The sequence below is a fragment of the Nicotiana tabacum genome, chromosome 7 (assembly GCF_000715075.1).
Source record: "Nicotiana tabacum cultivar K326 chromosome 7, ASM71507v2, whole genome shotgun sequence".
Lineage (NCBI taxonomy): Eukaryota > Viridiplantae > Streptophyta > Magnoliopsida > Solanales > Solanaceae > Nicotiana > Nicotiana tabacum.
In genome coordinates, this window is record NC_134086.1 from 1,236,182 (window position 1) to 1,252,153 (window position 15,972).

At 37.0% G+C, this 15,972-nt stretch overlaps 1 protein-coding gene across 3 annotated transcripts; it reads left to right on the plus strand.

The window, feature by feature from the left end:
* The first annotated feature begins 818 nt into the window (after positions 1 to 818).
* Positions 819 to 15,657, plus strand: LOC107812127 (PTI1-like tyrosine-protein kinase 2). Of its 3 annotated transcripts, none has more exons than XM_075256845.1 (8): positions 819 to 915; positions 2,264 to 2,438; positions 5,556 to 5,809; positions 5,904 to 6,030; positions 6,130 to 6,403; positions 14,616 to 14,748; positions 14,856 to 14,939; positions 15,174 to 15,657. In XM_075256845.1, the coding sequence occupies exons 2-8, from the start codon at positions 2,345 to 2,347 to the stop codon at positions 15,303 to 15,305; spliced, it is 1,098 nt and encodes a 365-aa protein (XP_075112946.1). In that variant the 5' UTR covers positions 819 to 915; positions 2,264 to 2,344; the 3' UTR covers positions 15,306 to 15,657. The 3 variants fall into 3 exon arrangements, with proteins under 3 accessions (XP_075112946.1, XP_075112945.1, XP_075112944.1); XM_075256844.1 differs by having other exon boundaries at positions 867 to 1,175; XM_075256843.1 differs by lacking the exon at positions 819 to 915 and adding an exon at positions 1,272 to 1,469.
* Positions 15,658 to 15,972: the final 315 nt, after the last annotated feature.

Genomic DNA, 15,972 nt, shown 5'->3' on the forward strand with positions numbered 1-15,972 from the left:
TTATGCACTATCCGCCATCTTTTGTAACCGCTGTCTTATCCTCTGACTATGAAGGTTCTATCTACCTAGTTAAAAATATTAGCAAAGATGCATGCACTAAGCTTGCATCCCTTGGAAATAAAAATATCATGCGAGACATTAGTATTATGTAATAGCCAAGTAGGTAATGTCCCTTTGGGCAATGTTAACTATGTAAACTCTATTTTATAATCTTTATATAATAGATCCGTGCTTATCAAAAAAAAAAAAAGAGTCTACGAACAAAACAATATCGTTTTGATCTAGGAAAGAGGTGTGGCATTCTTCTCTTTTGTGATTAAGGAGAATATTCATTTTAGTCTTTTTTTTCTTTGGACAGAAAAAGTAGAGCATTCAATTTCAGTTTAATTTTTTCTTTGGGTAGAAAGAGTAGAGAATTCAATTAAATAAAAAGCTAGGGTACAAAATAATTACATTATAACGTGACTTATAAAATATTTTTGAGGAATGTAACTTGTAATCGCATTCGAGGAAGCGATTGCAAATAGCATTATTATTAATCGTATTAGTAGAATACAATATATAAAGAAGGAGGTCAAGGGGATTTCTACTTTTTTCATTAAATAATAGAAGGGGAGTAGGGATTGGATCCGATAGGCTCATTTTGAACCCGAGGGGGATTGGATCCGATAGGCTCATTTTGAACCCGAGGACTTAAGCTTTGCTATAGCGTGAAAAGGAGTGGACGATTGTATTTTGGCCTAGTTGGACTGATTTGCCTAATCGAAGAGCCCCTGCCTTACTTGTTCACGTTACTAGACCTCCATATCATATGTGCAAAGAGCCCACCTCGAATACCATAAGAGGTCAGAAGTGGTGACATTATTGAACAAGACATACATATAATCGCAGTTTTTGAATGCGACATTAAAACAAGTAAGACTGCCAAAAAAATCGCATTAATCCGATCGTAATCACATTTTCTGAATGGGATTTATAAACTGATTTATGAATGCTATATGTAAATAAGCGCATACTATATTCCGTTCGCTCGTTGCTTTGCTTACCTGTTCTTCGCCTTTATTTCCGATCATTCGAACCCCAAAGAAAGAAGAAATCAAAAACCCACAAACCCCTTAGCTCCTCTTGTCTCTACAAAGCAATCAGAAACGTAGAGAAGAGGAAAAAAGAATCAGGTAAATTCAACAAAAAGAATATTATATTTAAAGGGGAAAAAAGAGAACAACTTTATGTTTTTTTAATGGCTACCATTATTCTGAATGAGTTGTGTTTTCTTCTTTAATCTTTTTTTCTCATTTTTCAATTGCTTTCAGTGCCTTCATCTCTCTCTCCCCCTCCTTGTTTCATTTCTTGTTCCTTTTTTTGGATCTGGGGTTTTCAAGAGTTTGGTTTTGGTTGATTGTATAAGCTGCTTATTTTTGTTTGTTGGGATGGCTATGGATGACAATTTCCATAGGCAAGGACTAGGGGTAAGATTTTGAGCAACTTCCTTTTTGAATATGTTCTACTTGAGCCTCTGTTATGCAAAAAAAACTTGAACCTTTGTTTTGTTGCTAAAATTTTAATGTTGATTTTTTTCTATTTTTCTTCATTTTAAAGAGATTTTATCTTATAATTTTGAATTGGAGAGGTTTGGTTGTATAGGGAATGGTATGTAGTTGCATTTGGCAAGTTTCTTTTTGTGGATTCTATATTCAGTGCATTTCTTCCTTTCTTTCTCTCCTTGTTTCGTTTCCCCTTCTGCTGAATATTAGGAAATGTGGCCCTATTAGGTGCTTCTGTGGAAGGAAATATTATTTGAAAGCATTAAAATGTGTTTATGTATCTTTTACTAATAATAACCTACTTTTTTTTCCTTTTTCTTTGGAGAAGGTATTAATAACCTGCTACTTTAGCTGAGAAAAGTATGTTTTCTTGTTGGTGGGTTTATGCTTGTTTTCTGGTTCCTTCTGTTATTGGCATGAAATGTATATTAAGTTCCGTTTAGATGTCATAGAGCAAGAATATAGCCTTGAAATGAAGATCATTCGACTTTGTCTTTGATGGTATCGGATTAGCATTCGACTTCATCTTTGATTATAACAGGTTTTAGTTTTGGAATGTTTAATGGTATGAAGAGTTCCAAAGTAATTCAATAAAGAGATGGTATGCAGTTTTCGTATGGTAATATCTTGGAATCAATTGGCTTGTGTGTTATGGCATGCATGCTTTGATAAAGTTGTATTAAGTACTGCGCTATTCTTATGTTTGACTTACTTCACAGGCACATGCACCTCCTGGTTACTTTGTCCGCTTGGAGAACGGAAGGGCTAAAGACGATCTTTATTTGAGAAAGAGAGGAAGGATGAGAAGGTGGCTCTGCTGCACCGGCCAAGTAGAGGAGTCTGACCCATCACATGAAAACGAGCTCCACAAAAGCCCCAAGAACAATGTTGATGGTATGTTGATATTTTTTGTGCTTATGCTACATCAGATGAAACAAAAGTTTATCTCCTTTTTCTTCTCTAAAATGGTCTTTTGGCTCATTTGTCCCATTTGATATTGCTAATAGTTGTAATCTTAAGATAACTATATCCCTTTCGGGGTTTAGAGGACAAATTTATAATACTCTGGAGATTCAGTCAGGCCTATGATTATCCCATGTTGTTGTTCTCTTTCTAGCGTCTTTAAAAGTAGTAAAAGCTGCTATGTACTGAGAGGTGTTTTCCGCAGGGGTGATGCCCATTTGGTGGTCACTGGTCAGTCTCTTTATATCCAGTCTTGTGTTATAAGTTATTTCTGAGCCATTGTGTGATGTAAGTTTAAAGATTGGATTGAGGAATGCAAACTCATCGACAAAGAGCCCATGCAGGACTTGTTCAGAACTATTGGAATGATTCAGTTACCATTCGATTCTACCGGGAGATTTTTAACAATGAATACTGATATGGAATGGATGCGGAAACATGGGAGAATGGAGAAGAAATTTTCCTTTTTTTAAATAAGTAGAGGTATTATTAATATAAAGTCAGTAGCAAGGTGGCACCGAAACAAAGTACGATAAAGCTAGATAGGAATCCTTTAAAGCTGTAAGATAGTGAAGCTTGTGATGGAAAGTTCAACCAACCTTCGTTTTAGTTCCCAAGATATATCAATCGATGGTGAGGCTTGTGACAGAAAGTTCGAGAACAGAAGCAGTGACAGAAATGGAGAAGATAGAAGCTTCCAGCCACTGAAGTTGAGGACGAAGATGAAGTAGACATTAGAAATGGCGTTTCTGATGGTGACTGATGCTTATGAGTGAGAGTTGGGAATGATCTCTGATAGTGAAAACAACATTTTTTTAAGAAAGTAACATAGGTAGCTGCAGTGAAAACAATTAAAGTTTCTCTTTTGCTGATGATTACAACCACAGTGAAAGTATCTATCAGCCGCATGCAAGGATATTTTGATTCTTCGCCGGTATGAAGAGGGAGCGTACAATTTACAAGAGAAATTAAACCAAGCTGAAGCATCCACATGGGTTAGGAGGAATATGCCGAAAATTAGGCAGTTGGGGGTACAAAAAGCAGAAGTGGAGGAAGATTTATTAGAGAATTTTCTTGCACTGCCTTTGTGCTAATTGAATATAATTTTTTATCTTTCTCAAAACAAAGATTTAGTAGAAATTTTGTTGCTAATTGGGAGTAGGGAAATGCCAAGGTTAGTACTCCCAACAAGAGTCCATCTTAAAAGTAGGAGTAAGAGGGAGGTTAAACTGCTGGAGTTTATGTGAGCTTTGGGACAAATTCTAAAAACAGGGAGAGAGGTGGGAGGTCTTCAGAGAGTACCCAATAAAGCTCAAAAATTTATGCTGCAATATGTAGGGTATTAATGATAGAGATGAGAGGAGGATGGTTAAACTGGGGATTAATAAATGGAATGCAAGTTTTGTATGCCTCATCGAAACCAAAATGAAAGATTTGAACCATAATTGTAGTAAGCAATTAGGGGGTTCCAGATGGGGTGAGTAGGTGTAGATGAAAGCTCAAGACAACAATGGGGGAATTGTAATTTTCTGGGATAAAAGGAATTGGAAATGCGATAAGCTTATGTTGGCACAATCAATTGCTGTCTTCATGGAATATAAATTCTGGATTCAATTATTTGTCCAATGGGGTGTTTGGACCCTGAGATAGAAGAGCTATGGAAAGAGGTCGCTGCCCGTTATGGTTTGGTTTCTGTTCCATGGGCCATGGGTGGAGATTTTAATGGAACCCTGCTATGTAACTCATTACTTTTTGGTGCACCCATGAGGTTCCTTTATGTATAGAAGATTGAGTATTGTTCGTACAAAACCATGTCTCTTTGAAGATTTTCTATTTTTCGGTGTACTTCTACACGGGCGTTTGTTTAAACATTTAATAAAACTTTATTATTTTATCCCTTAAAAAATGTATGCTAGGCTAGTGGGTGGTTTAGAGGATTACTCTGCTTAGTACTGCAAAAAGCAAAAAGTATTTAACATTGTACCCACTTTGTTGTGCTCTAATATGCCCCTGAGGCCCTGACAGCATTTTATCTGTTCATTAATAATACACACACACACATACATATTTGTACAAAGTCCAGATAGTTGCTTGATTTTGCATTTCACTCAACTTCCTGGGAAATATGATGACAACGGGAAAGAAAATTCAATGCTTTCTGAAAAGAGGGAAACAATTATTCAGAGCCCATTGTCAGCTTCAGTTCCTTGCTGCTTCTGCTGAGTCTTCTCTAGACAGGCTTAGGGCTATACTTGTTGAGACTTGTTAATGTGTTTTTTATGGTGTTTGATTATTGATAAAATACTTTTGTTGATACTATTCATATTTTTCCGGGGCCTTTGTATGTTGTATACTCTGAAATATTCACTTCTATTGTTGTATGCCTTATCGGAAAAGCTTAATTGGTGCTTCAAGTAGAAAAAGAGCAAAAGAGTCTAGCTGGTACCACAACTAGAAAAAGGTCTAGGTGGTACAGCAACCTAGCTAGGATTCTTCCTAACTGTTCTTATAACAACAACAAAAAAATAAAAGAATCCAGTGAAATCACACAAGTGGGTTCTGGGGGTAATGTGTAAGCAAACCTTACCCCTACCTTATGAAGATAGAGAGGCTGTTTCCGATAGACCCTCAGCTCAAGTACAGTGAAAAGGAAGCAATAAACAAACAATAACAACAACAAGGTAATAGGACAACAGAAGCAAATGACACAACGTGTAATAACAAAGATCTAGGAATACGAAAATAGAAGAACAACTATGGTAAGACTAAAAGCTCATGAATTTGTCTGAGCATATATAATAAGACTAAAATCCTTTTAACTTTTTTCCTATTACGTTTAGCTATCAGGTATGCATGTTAGACCAATCAAAAAAAGGGCTTATATGTGTCTGCCAACTGAATTCGTAGAGCACACATTGAATGTGGAGGATAATTCCTTGCAATTTTGCTAGTCCATTTATCTCTTATATACTTGTGACTTGTGAGATGAGTCCTACTGTTACAATGGGCCAGGTTGGTTTTAATCTGTTCCTTGGATATGCACATCAGGATATCAGAAAGGCTCAAAAGCATCAGTTCCTGCCAAGGCTGAAGTGCAAAAAGCAATACCAACTATAGAGGTCCCTGCATTGTCTTTGGATGAACTGAAAGAGGAAACTGACAATTTTGGATCGAAGGCATTAATTGGTGAAGGATCTTATGGAAGAGTATACTATGCTAATCTAAACAATGGCAAAGCCGTGGCTGTGAAAAAGCTTGATGTTTCATCTGAGCCTGAGACTAATGTTGACTTCCTGAGCCAGGTAACTGTATTGTCTTAATGTAATTTTTCCTTACTGCTTCCATGTCCTGTCATACACAGATCCCACTGATTTTTATTTTCTTTTTCCTCTCTAGGTCTCTATGGTTTCAAGATTGAAGCATGAAAATCTGGTTGATTTGCTTGGTTACTGTGTGGAAGGGAACCTTCGTGTATTAGCTTATGAGTTCGCAACAATGGGTTCCTTGCATGATATTCTGCATGGTATAAGAATGTATCATTTGAATGAGATGTAAATTTATTAGATTGATGAAAAGGTGAATATATGATATATATGCTTTGTGATTGTATTTACACTTGCAGGCAGGAAAGGAGTACAAGGAGCACAACCTGGACCTACACTTGATTGGATGCAACGGGTAAAAATTGCTGTTGATGCTGCAAGGGGCCTTGAGTATTTGCATGAGAAGGTCCAGCCTCCAATAATACACAGGGATATCAGATCAAGCAATGTCCTTCTCTTTGAAGACTACAAAGCAAAAATTGCTGATTTTAATCTGTCAAATCAGTCTCCTGACATGGCTGCTCGTCTTCATTCTACACGAGTTTTGGGAACATTTGGTTATCATGCACCAGAGTAATGTCTTGCACCTTACTCTTCTTTAACTAATCTTTACTTAGCGAAATTGTCCTGTCTTCTTACATGGCAGTACACGTAGTTTAGTTTCTACTTTTTTTGTATTTTGAAATATTCTGATCTCATTGTTTCATGCAACATGCTACTGAATTTTGTATTCTCTTTAGGTATCTAGATTAAGTTTCTTTCCGGATAGGCATATCCTGGACCAGAAAAATCCAATTTAAATGCGAAAATGGATAACAAAGTAGTAGGAATGAGTGTTATCTGTAGGAATATGATGGCGAAACACGACGACAAAGATTATATGTTTTGTATCTTTAGCTAAGCAGAACTGTAGTTCTGAGAGAGGAAAACCCATAAGACTTCAGATTTCTTTCGATATACATTCCTATATATGCACATAGACACACACACACATTATGTGTTAATTATGAGTGAGGTCTTGACGTCAAGATGCATTTGTTAGAAATTACAACAACAACAACATATCCACTGTAGTCCCACAAGTGGGGTATGAGGAGGGTAGAGTGTACGCAGACCTTACCCGTACCTTAAAGAAGGCAGAGAGGTTGTTTCCGGTAGACCCTCGGCTCAGGAAAGATAAATGGAAAGGGCATTTGTTAGAAATTGTAGATTGAATTTATTCTGACAAAAGTTTTCAGGAATAAGGGTATGGGTCAAAGAGTAGTCATGCTACGATTTATATCTCTTATTTGAAATAATTCAAGGGCTCATTATGTTGTTGTTCTCCAAATTATCTTCTTTTCAGTCTCAATCTTCGTTCTTGACAGTTTCCATGAAATGTTAAATAAGGAGAGTACTACTGTATATACTAAGTTATGTAGTGGTATACCAGACATGCTATTTCTCACCTTAGACCATGAGACCATGAAAGTTAGGAATTACATGTGCACTTCACAAAACTCTATGTTAAATGATTAATCAGGGATATGCAACTGTCATTTTCTGTTAACTTTTAGGCATTAGCATGCAGTGTCCTAAAAGGAACCTAGTGTATTGTCAATTTAAGAACTTATGTGGCTTGGTGTAAGCACCAAGAATTGTGGAATGAGAATATGCTGAGATAACGAACGCAATAACAACAAAGCTTCAGCCCCAAACAAGTTAGGGCCGGCTATATAAATCCTCGTTGACCATGTTTCTACATTTAAATTCATCTCAAGCAAACATTATTCTAAATAAAAAAAGAGAGGTAATGGAAATTACCTATATTGCTACTGGCATAAAAAACTTTACAAGGGCCAAAAGACTCCTGAAAGGCATAGGACCAAAAGTAAACGCACTAACATGAATAAAACATTATCCCAACTAATTGTTTTTGCCAATATAGATCATTCTTGCCATCGTGTCTTATCTTTGCTAAGCTTGCAACTCTGAGAGACTATAGGTCTTTTGAGACAAGTTCCTACAGGTCGTTGCATCTAGAGGTCAGTGTTGGACAAACCAAACCATCTCAAGCGATCTTCTCTCATTTTATTCTCAATATGTGCTACTTGCACCTTCTAGCAAATGTGATTATTTTAATCTTATCTTATCTTGTTTTACTGCATATCCATTTTAATATCTCCGCAACACTCATCTTGTGGATGTGTTGAATTTTATGTCTGAATACACACCGAAAGTTAGTCAACTTGACCCTCGTACTACGAACTACGTCACATAAAGTGAAACAGAGGGAGTACTTATCTGAAAACCCTTAGGCTCTATAGTGTTTCTCCATAATTCAAGCTTTTAGTTGGCATCCTTGCAGGTTTCGTCAATTAGCACAACTTTGTCAGCAAATAGCATACACCACGAGCCCTCATCTTGTATTGTGTTGGTTATCTCCTCTATAGCTATGGTAAACAAGTACGAGCTCAATGTTGATCCTTGGTGTAAATTGACAAGGGAAAATTCTTTGTATCTCTTACGATTGTTCTCATGCTAGTGACATGCCCTTCATACATGTTCGTTATAGCATTTATTGATTCAATATGATTTTTTTTCCTTCTCCAATACCTACCAAAAAACCTTTTTGGTACTTCTTCATATGATTTTCCCATGTCAACGAACACCATGTGTAGATGTTTCTCCCCCTCGTGATAAGTTTCTATCGATCTGCTTAGCAAGAATATAGCCTCTATTGTTTTTGAAAGCTCTAGTATTTCTTTCTTCCCATAAAACCCATCAAAAGGCGACAAGAATAAGGAAGAGAGCAGGTAACTAGGAAACTAACTGGCCTTGGAAAGTGATTTGAAGGAACAAAGCTCCGGTTAAGGTAGCATGCTTTCCATGGGTTGCTACTTGGAGTCTTTGCACTTTAATAGATGCTATTTATGTGAAGACGAGATGGAAACTATGGACCACCTTCCAGGGAATGCGGGGAACTACTTTTCAGTATATATGGTATCCCATGGACCATGCCTCAAAGTGTTAAGGCTTTATTAGAGAGTTGGCATCATCAGAAGACACATAAAATATTGAAGCAGATCTGGAGAACCATACCTGTGTATATTCTGGATTATCTGGCTAGAGAGAAATAGAGCTCGCTTTGATGAACAGAGAGATCATACTGTTAGAGTTAGAAGCAAGTGTTTGCATAATCTGTTTATTTGGTGTAAGAGTAGTCTGATTGATAGTATTATATTGACTTCTTAGAGTTACTAGGAAAATATTGTAATCGACTGAATGGTTTTTCCCAGAAATCTCTTGTAACTTTCTAGTACATCTTGGTACATTATTAATAAACCTTTACCTTATAAAAAAAGGCGATAAGAATAGAATTCCAGGCACCAAGAGAAGATTTAGCCTTGTTTTTTCTTCGCATTCATGTAGAAAATCCAAAGTAGTTCTTGGCATGAAGAAAATATGCCCAAAATGTTGAGGATGAAATTTCAAACTTTGATTATCTCCTTTTTTTATGAAGTAAGATGTTGCATTAAAAGCATCAAGAAGATGCAAAGAGTACTAGAAAGAAGTTCAGTTTGCTCCTAAATACAAAAATCTAGGTCAGAGCTTTGAGCAAAACCAAAACCAAAAGGAAAAAACTGGCTTCTAAGCCATAGTGAGAGAGCTAATAAAATCTAACATGGAAATTACATCATTTACGGGGGCTAGATTACTCCAACTGAACAGATTCATCAAACACTTAGACTTCAGGGTGCAGTTGGGAGTTGAAATGCGATCAAAACATTTGCTATTTTTCTCTGTCCATATACACCAAAAAATGCATGCTGGGATCATTTGCCAGATCTTGATGGCCCTGTCAACTTTCCAAGAGTTCCAACTTTCCACTGCTACCTTTATGTTCTGTGGAGTTGCCCAGCTAATTCCAAAAACTGATAGGAACATATGCCATATATTTGCTGCCACTGGGCAGTGTAAGAAAAGATGATTTATTGATTCTGAGCTTTGTTGGCACATGTAGCATCTATTCACCATCTGAAAGTTCCTTCTGCATAGATTATCTTGGGTCAAAATAGCATCTTTAATAGTTGTCCAAGCAAAATACATTACTTTTGTAGGGAGTTTTGATTTCCATATCAGCTTCCACGGCCAATGCTCAATCACTTCATTAGCTGAACATAGTTTGTTATATCCTGCCTTCACTGAATATATGCCTGTGGAGTTGCCCCACTTTGATTATCTCCTTTACAACAACAACAACAACATATCCAATATTATTCCACACCTTGGAGTTTGGGGTAGTGTGTACGCAGACCTTACCCCTACCTTTTGATTATCTCCTTTGTTCTTATAAATTGGAAATTGAAATTGGGGTACTCTTTCTCCCCTCCTCGGGCATTCTACCACTTCTTGGTACATCATTAAATAGCTTGGTAAGCCATCCTTACTCAAACCTTTCCAAGACACTTCTAAACCTCTATGGGAACCACATGCTTTTCTAGTCTTCATATTTTTTATGGTAGTCTTTATTTCTGTTGGCATGGCAAAGTTTCCATTGTGCTCAGATGTATTGAGATTCAAAATGTTATTCTCGTGATTTTAGGTGAACAATTGATCAAAATAGCCTCTCCATCTCTCCGTGATGATGAGATGAAGAATAAGCAAGTAACAGAAAGGTTCTAGTTTTTGAAATAATTTTCTAAGCTACTGGCATATATATATATATATATATATATATATATATATGTATATGCTACACCTTGAAAGGCCAATTGAGGCACCGATTTTTTGTGTTTTCCCAACCTTTTCTAAGACTTCATAGAGGTTGATTAAGGATTTCCTTCATCTTATGAAGATTAGCCATAGAGGTCTACTTGAGCCACACACAAGTTTTGAAAGAAGATACCTCAAAATAAGCGAATTCTGGCTTGTGAAAGAAGAGAATTCTTTTTGGAAATTGAAAAAAAAAAGAATCACTTTGGAAATATACTCTGGATTGGCCTAATTTTCGTGGATGGTCTATTTTAGGTGTTGTCCGGAAATTATTTCCAACTTAGACGTTTGGACATGAATTGGTTGATATTTGAAAAAAAAGTATTTGAAGTTAAGTGGAAAAAAGGCATTTGGAAGTTAAAGTTATGTTTGGACATGAAAACATAGTTTAGGTTTTGACATTTTGTTAATGAAAAATTGACAAGAATTGTAAAACTCTTAAAACTTGTTTTTGAAATTCCATATTTCAAGTTTGAAGTTGAAATAATGAGCCAATTTGCTAACAAACACTTAACCAGTTATTTCAATTTTTTTTATAGTAGTTATGTCACCTAAACAGAGGAAAAAAGCATTTAGGTTACGTCATATTTAAGGAAGAAGGTCTAATGTAAATTCTTTATAGTGATGGAACTTCAGCTCCCAAAATGATTCGTCTTTTATAATGTAAGATTTATTGTTGTAAGACAGCAAAATCTGGAAAGAGTACATCCAAAGTCACAAAGTATGTAATGACCACTGAACAGATAAAGTCCAGCATAGCATCCGACTCTAACAAATTTGTTGCTGCCATGTTGTAAGCAAGAATATACATTTGTGTTTAAGCTTAAGAACCAAATCATTCTTGTCTTAAAAAATTCTAGTGTTTCTTTCTTTCCATATAATACAGAAAATGGTGGCAGGAATGGTGTTCCAAGTAGCAATGAGTGATTTTGGAATTCCTTTCCTATGCCAAGCGATCAGGAGTTCCAAAAACGTTCTAGGCATGTACCATTTGATACCTAGGATGTTGAAAACCAGATTCCAAAGTCGACGGGAAACTTTGCAGTGAAGGAAGAGATGATGAACATCTTCCTCTTCTTCCTTGTAGAGGCTGCATCGGTTACATAACCGGAAGCCTCTCTTTTGCATGTTGTCTAAGGTGAGACATTTGCTGTTTGCCGCTATCCAAGTGCAACATTTCACTTTATAAAGGGCCTTGTTCCTCCAAATTGTTTTTCGAGGACAGACGATGGGAGAAGCCGAAGAGCAAGAGAAAGAATAGTAGCAGCTTTTTACAGAGAAACACCTTTGGGATGGAAGTTCCATTCTAAGTGATCCGAATTAGAGCCAAAGGATGGGAGATTATGGAATAACTGAAGCATCATAGTATAACTATCAGGTTCCCAATCATTAATATTCCTTCTAAAAGGGATGCTCTAGACTAGATTTTGCCTGAGCACGGAAATGGTGGCATCAGGGTGAGTGATGCAACTTTAGAGGGACGGGAAATCGAATTTCAAAGGGGTATGGCCCAACCAAGAGTCTTGCCAAAACCTGATCTTTGTTCCATTCCCTACCTGTAATGTAGCATGTTCTCTGAAAGAGTCCCACAGAGATTATGTTCTTCCATAAACTTAGGCCGATAAGAGGAGAGGGTATCTTGGTTGACTAAGGACTAGCCGGACCATACTTGACACTGATCAGGTGCCTCCAAAGGGCATATTCTTCCGTACTAAACCTCCATAAGCATTTGCACAACAAACTCTTGTTATGCGCACTCATATTTCTAACTCCAAGCCCGAGGCCTCTAATTTGCTTATGAAGTGTAACAATTTCCCACTTTACAAGGTTGAAGGATTTTTTCTCCTTGTTTCCTTGCCTAAGGAAATTCCTTCGAAGCTTATCAAGTTTTTCAGGAATAGAAGAGGGCTATGGTGTAAGTGGGCAAAGCATGCAACACTGTTGATGAGAAATAATCTAGCCCTCAAGGAAAGATATTTTCTTTCCTAATCGGAAAGTTTCTTCTCGCATTTTTCAAGTATTCCATCCCAAATAAAGATAGAGAAGACTTAGCACCAAGAAGGAGGCCTAGATATGTAGTTGGCATGGTTCAAAAATTGCATCCCGAAAAGATTGTAGCACCACCAACAACAACCTAGTAAAATTCCACTAGTGGGGTTTGGGGAGGGTAATGTGTGCGCAGACCTTACCCCTACCCCGAAGGAGTAGAGAGGCTGTTTCCGAAAAACCCTCGGCTCAAGAAAACAAAAAGACAAAAGGAGACAATATTAGTATCACCACAGAAATCATAGGAAAAATAGGAACAACATGAAATCGAGAAGAAAGATGCAAAGCAAAAGCGTTAGCTAGTAGATGTCCTGCATTGAAAAGTGAAATAGTAAGACACAACATTGTCACTAAACTCGCCTATCTCCTAACCTACAACCCTAATACTTGACCTCCACATCTTCCTATCAAGTGTCATGTCCTTGGAAATCTGAAGTCTCGCCATATTTGAAACATTATTCACTGGAAGTAGATTACTCTTAGAAAAATTAATACATAGCCCTAAGATAGCCTCAAATGCATTAGGAATGACTCTTCAACAAAGAATCTGAGATACGGAGACCTCACAATAAATAAAAGTGTTGTCTACGAAAAGAGTATGAGAGATGTCCAATTGCACAGTATCTCCAATGGAAGGTAAGAACCTTGTAGCCATCTGTGTTGTATTGCCGTGCTGAGCATGATGCTAAGTCTTTCCACAACCGGGATGAAAGGAAATGGAGAAACAGAATCCCCTTGCCTTAAACCTCTATGAGAGGGAAAGAAACCTTGCGGAGACAATAATAAAAATGGAGAAACGTACCGGAGATATATATATAGAAGTCCAACTAATCCACCTTTGGCTAAAAGACAGATCCTTAAATAAAGAGAGGTGAAACTTCCGGTTAACATGATCAAGTGCTTTCTCAATGTCCAATTTGCAAAGTAAACCTGGCATGTCTTGTTTTATCTTGGAATCAAGATATTCGTTATCAATAAGGGAAACCTCCATAATTTGTCTGGCCTTTAATGAAATCCGTTGAGAGGAGACCAGTTCCCAAAATTCTTCTTTAATCTTCCTGCTAAAACTTTCAATAAAATCTTGTTGAAACTGCCCACGAGGCTAATGGGTCTAAAGTCGCCCCCTTCCTTTGCTCCTAATTTCTTGGGGATGAGAGCAATGAAAGTGGCATTTAAGCTTCTAACAAATATTCTTGCTCGTGGAAGTGATTCGAAGCATTTAGAAGATCAAAGCATTCAACTTCCAAAATGATTGTTTTGTTGTTCCACATGGTAGATTTAGTAGTATTGTGTGTTCCGCGAGCCTAGTAATATCCCTTAGGCAATGAGATTAGATTATGCGAAATTTGCTATGCTCTTACCAAAATGCTACTACCATACTTAGTTTGGTCTAGTGGTAAGAGCGCAACACGTGATGTGTAAGCTAGGCGCATGTCACCTGTTCGAACCTTGCTGCAAACAAAAGCTTGGTATTTAAGTGGAGAAGAGTAGAGGGACGGACTCATTATTCACCGAGTTTCGAACAGTGCGCCGCTGACAATCAGGGATTTCTCGTTATAAAAAAATGCTACTAAACCTTACCGAGATTTGTGGTGGAATGTTCGGATATACTTTTGTGCAAAATACACGTAAGCTGATAAGCATAAAGATTCTTTAACTAGTTGTTATTTTTTCATCTTTCTATAGAGATGCCAGGTTTGTTAGGTTTTGTTCTATGACGTTGCCTGAATTTTGAAGCTTTGTTATTTAAGGAGGTTTGCTTCGTAACAATAGTTGTCTACTAAGATACCTAAAGTTTTGGTACAAAGCTTAATGACTGATATGAGATTTTAATTTGTTGCTCGTTGTGTCATATTCTATTTTACCAAGTTGAGATCTATGTTATTATGTTACATTCTTTCTGCTGCTTATTAGTGGCAAAATTCTTCAGACTGTTGTTTTGAGGAGTTTTATCTCAACCCAACTTTCAAAAAAATGTTTACAGATACGCAATGACAGGACAATTGACCCAAAAGAGTGATGTGTATAGCTTTGGGGTTGTTCTTCTTGAACTTTTGACGGGAAGAAAACCTGTAGATCATACGATGCCTCGTGGACAACAGAGTTTGGTTACTTGGGTGAGCAATTTGAGTGAAATGACATGTTTATTTTCTTGTATTTCTTCTCATTTTGTTTTGGTAACAATTATTTTCTATGCTTGATTATATATTTGTAATGCTTGTAGGCTACTCCGAGACTAAGTGAAGATAAGGTTAAGCAATGCGTCGATCCAAAGCTGAAAGATGTTCCTGCAAAAGGAGTTGCTAAGGTTTATCCCCTTCCCCTATCTGACGTCATTCTATTTTCCTTTTTTCTTGTTTGTTGGTAAAAGCTTCCCCTACCTTCAGTGAAAGAAAAAGTAAGAAAGGAAAAAGATGGAAAGAAAAGGAAATAGACAAAAGATGTAAATAAGATACTTAGCAACCTATCCCCCAACACCCAAAAGACAATAAAAGTCTCTAACGAGTCTAGTGGTAATCTTTTTCCTGTTTGCTTAATTCAGTTGGCAGCTGTTGCAGCGCTGTGCGTGCAATATGAGGCTGAGTTCCGTCCTAATATGAGTATTGTTGTCAAAGCTCTTCAACCACTGTTAAAGGCACCTGCTCCTGCTCCTGCTCCTGCTCCTGAGTCATAGGGGCTCTAGTTTCATTTGCTCATATCATATACAGTTTGACAACTGATTGCACAGTTTGAGTTTGATTACGCGGCGATTTCTTTTCACTTGGATAAAAATCATGTTTTCATTCCCCCCCTCTCATGTCTCTGGTTTGTTTAGCCTATTGCAGTGTCATGTTAAAGAATGGGAGTGCTTTCGAGGGTTACTGTAAAACTGGGTTAGGTTACTTGTTGATATTTTTCGTTTTCCTCATTTTGGTGGTCTATCCTCCTATCAATTTGTGTATTATCATTTATTTTATGGATTGAATGATGAACATCTGGTATGCTACTATGTTTTAAGTAATGTCAAGGTTACAAACGTTGTTGCACCATTGTTCCCATATTTTTACTGTTTTTTCTTTATTGATTTCACACTTCAGAAATCCATTAGGATCTTTTGTTTCTTCTAAACTAATTCCTCCAAAATAAACCCAGATCACTAAAATAAATTATTTAAGACCATATGAAGTATCCAAAGCATGGCGTGACAGTTAACGAAACTGAAATTTTGTCAAGAAAAATTAAGAGCAAAGGACTTGAAATGGATTATGGGAGGTGAGTGATCAAATCAAGAAGAGGCTGACCATCATATATCGTCCAAAATGAGATTTCTCTTTGCCAGGATAGAGATATATCCAAGGATT

Excerpts from the sequence above, each read along its gene's own strand:
- LOC107812127 (XM_075256843.1), top strand. The coding sequence starts at position 1,431 with ATGGCTATGGATGACAATTTCCATAGGCAAGGACTAGGG. Across the intron at positions 6,031-6,129 it reads CTTGCATGATATTCTGCATG|GCAGGAAAGGAGTACAAGGA; the intron begins GTATAAGAATGT and ends TTACACTTGCAG. Across the intron at positions 14,940-15,173 it reads CTGCAAAAGGAGTTGCTAAG|TTGGCAGCTGTTGCAGCGCT; the intron begins GTTTATCCCCTT and ends TGCTTAATTCAG.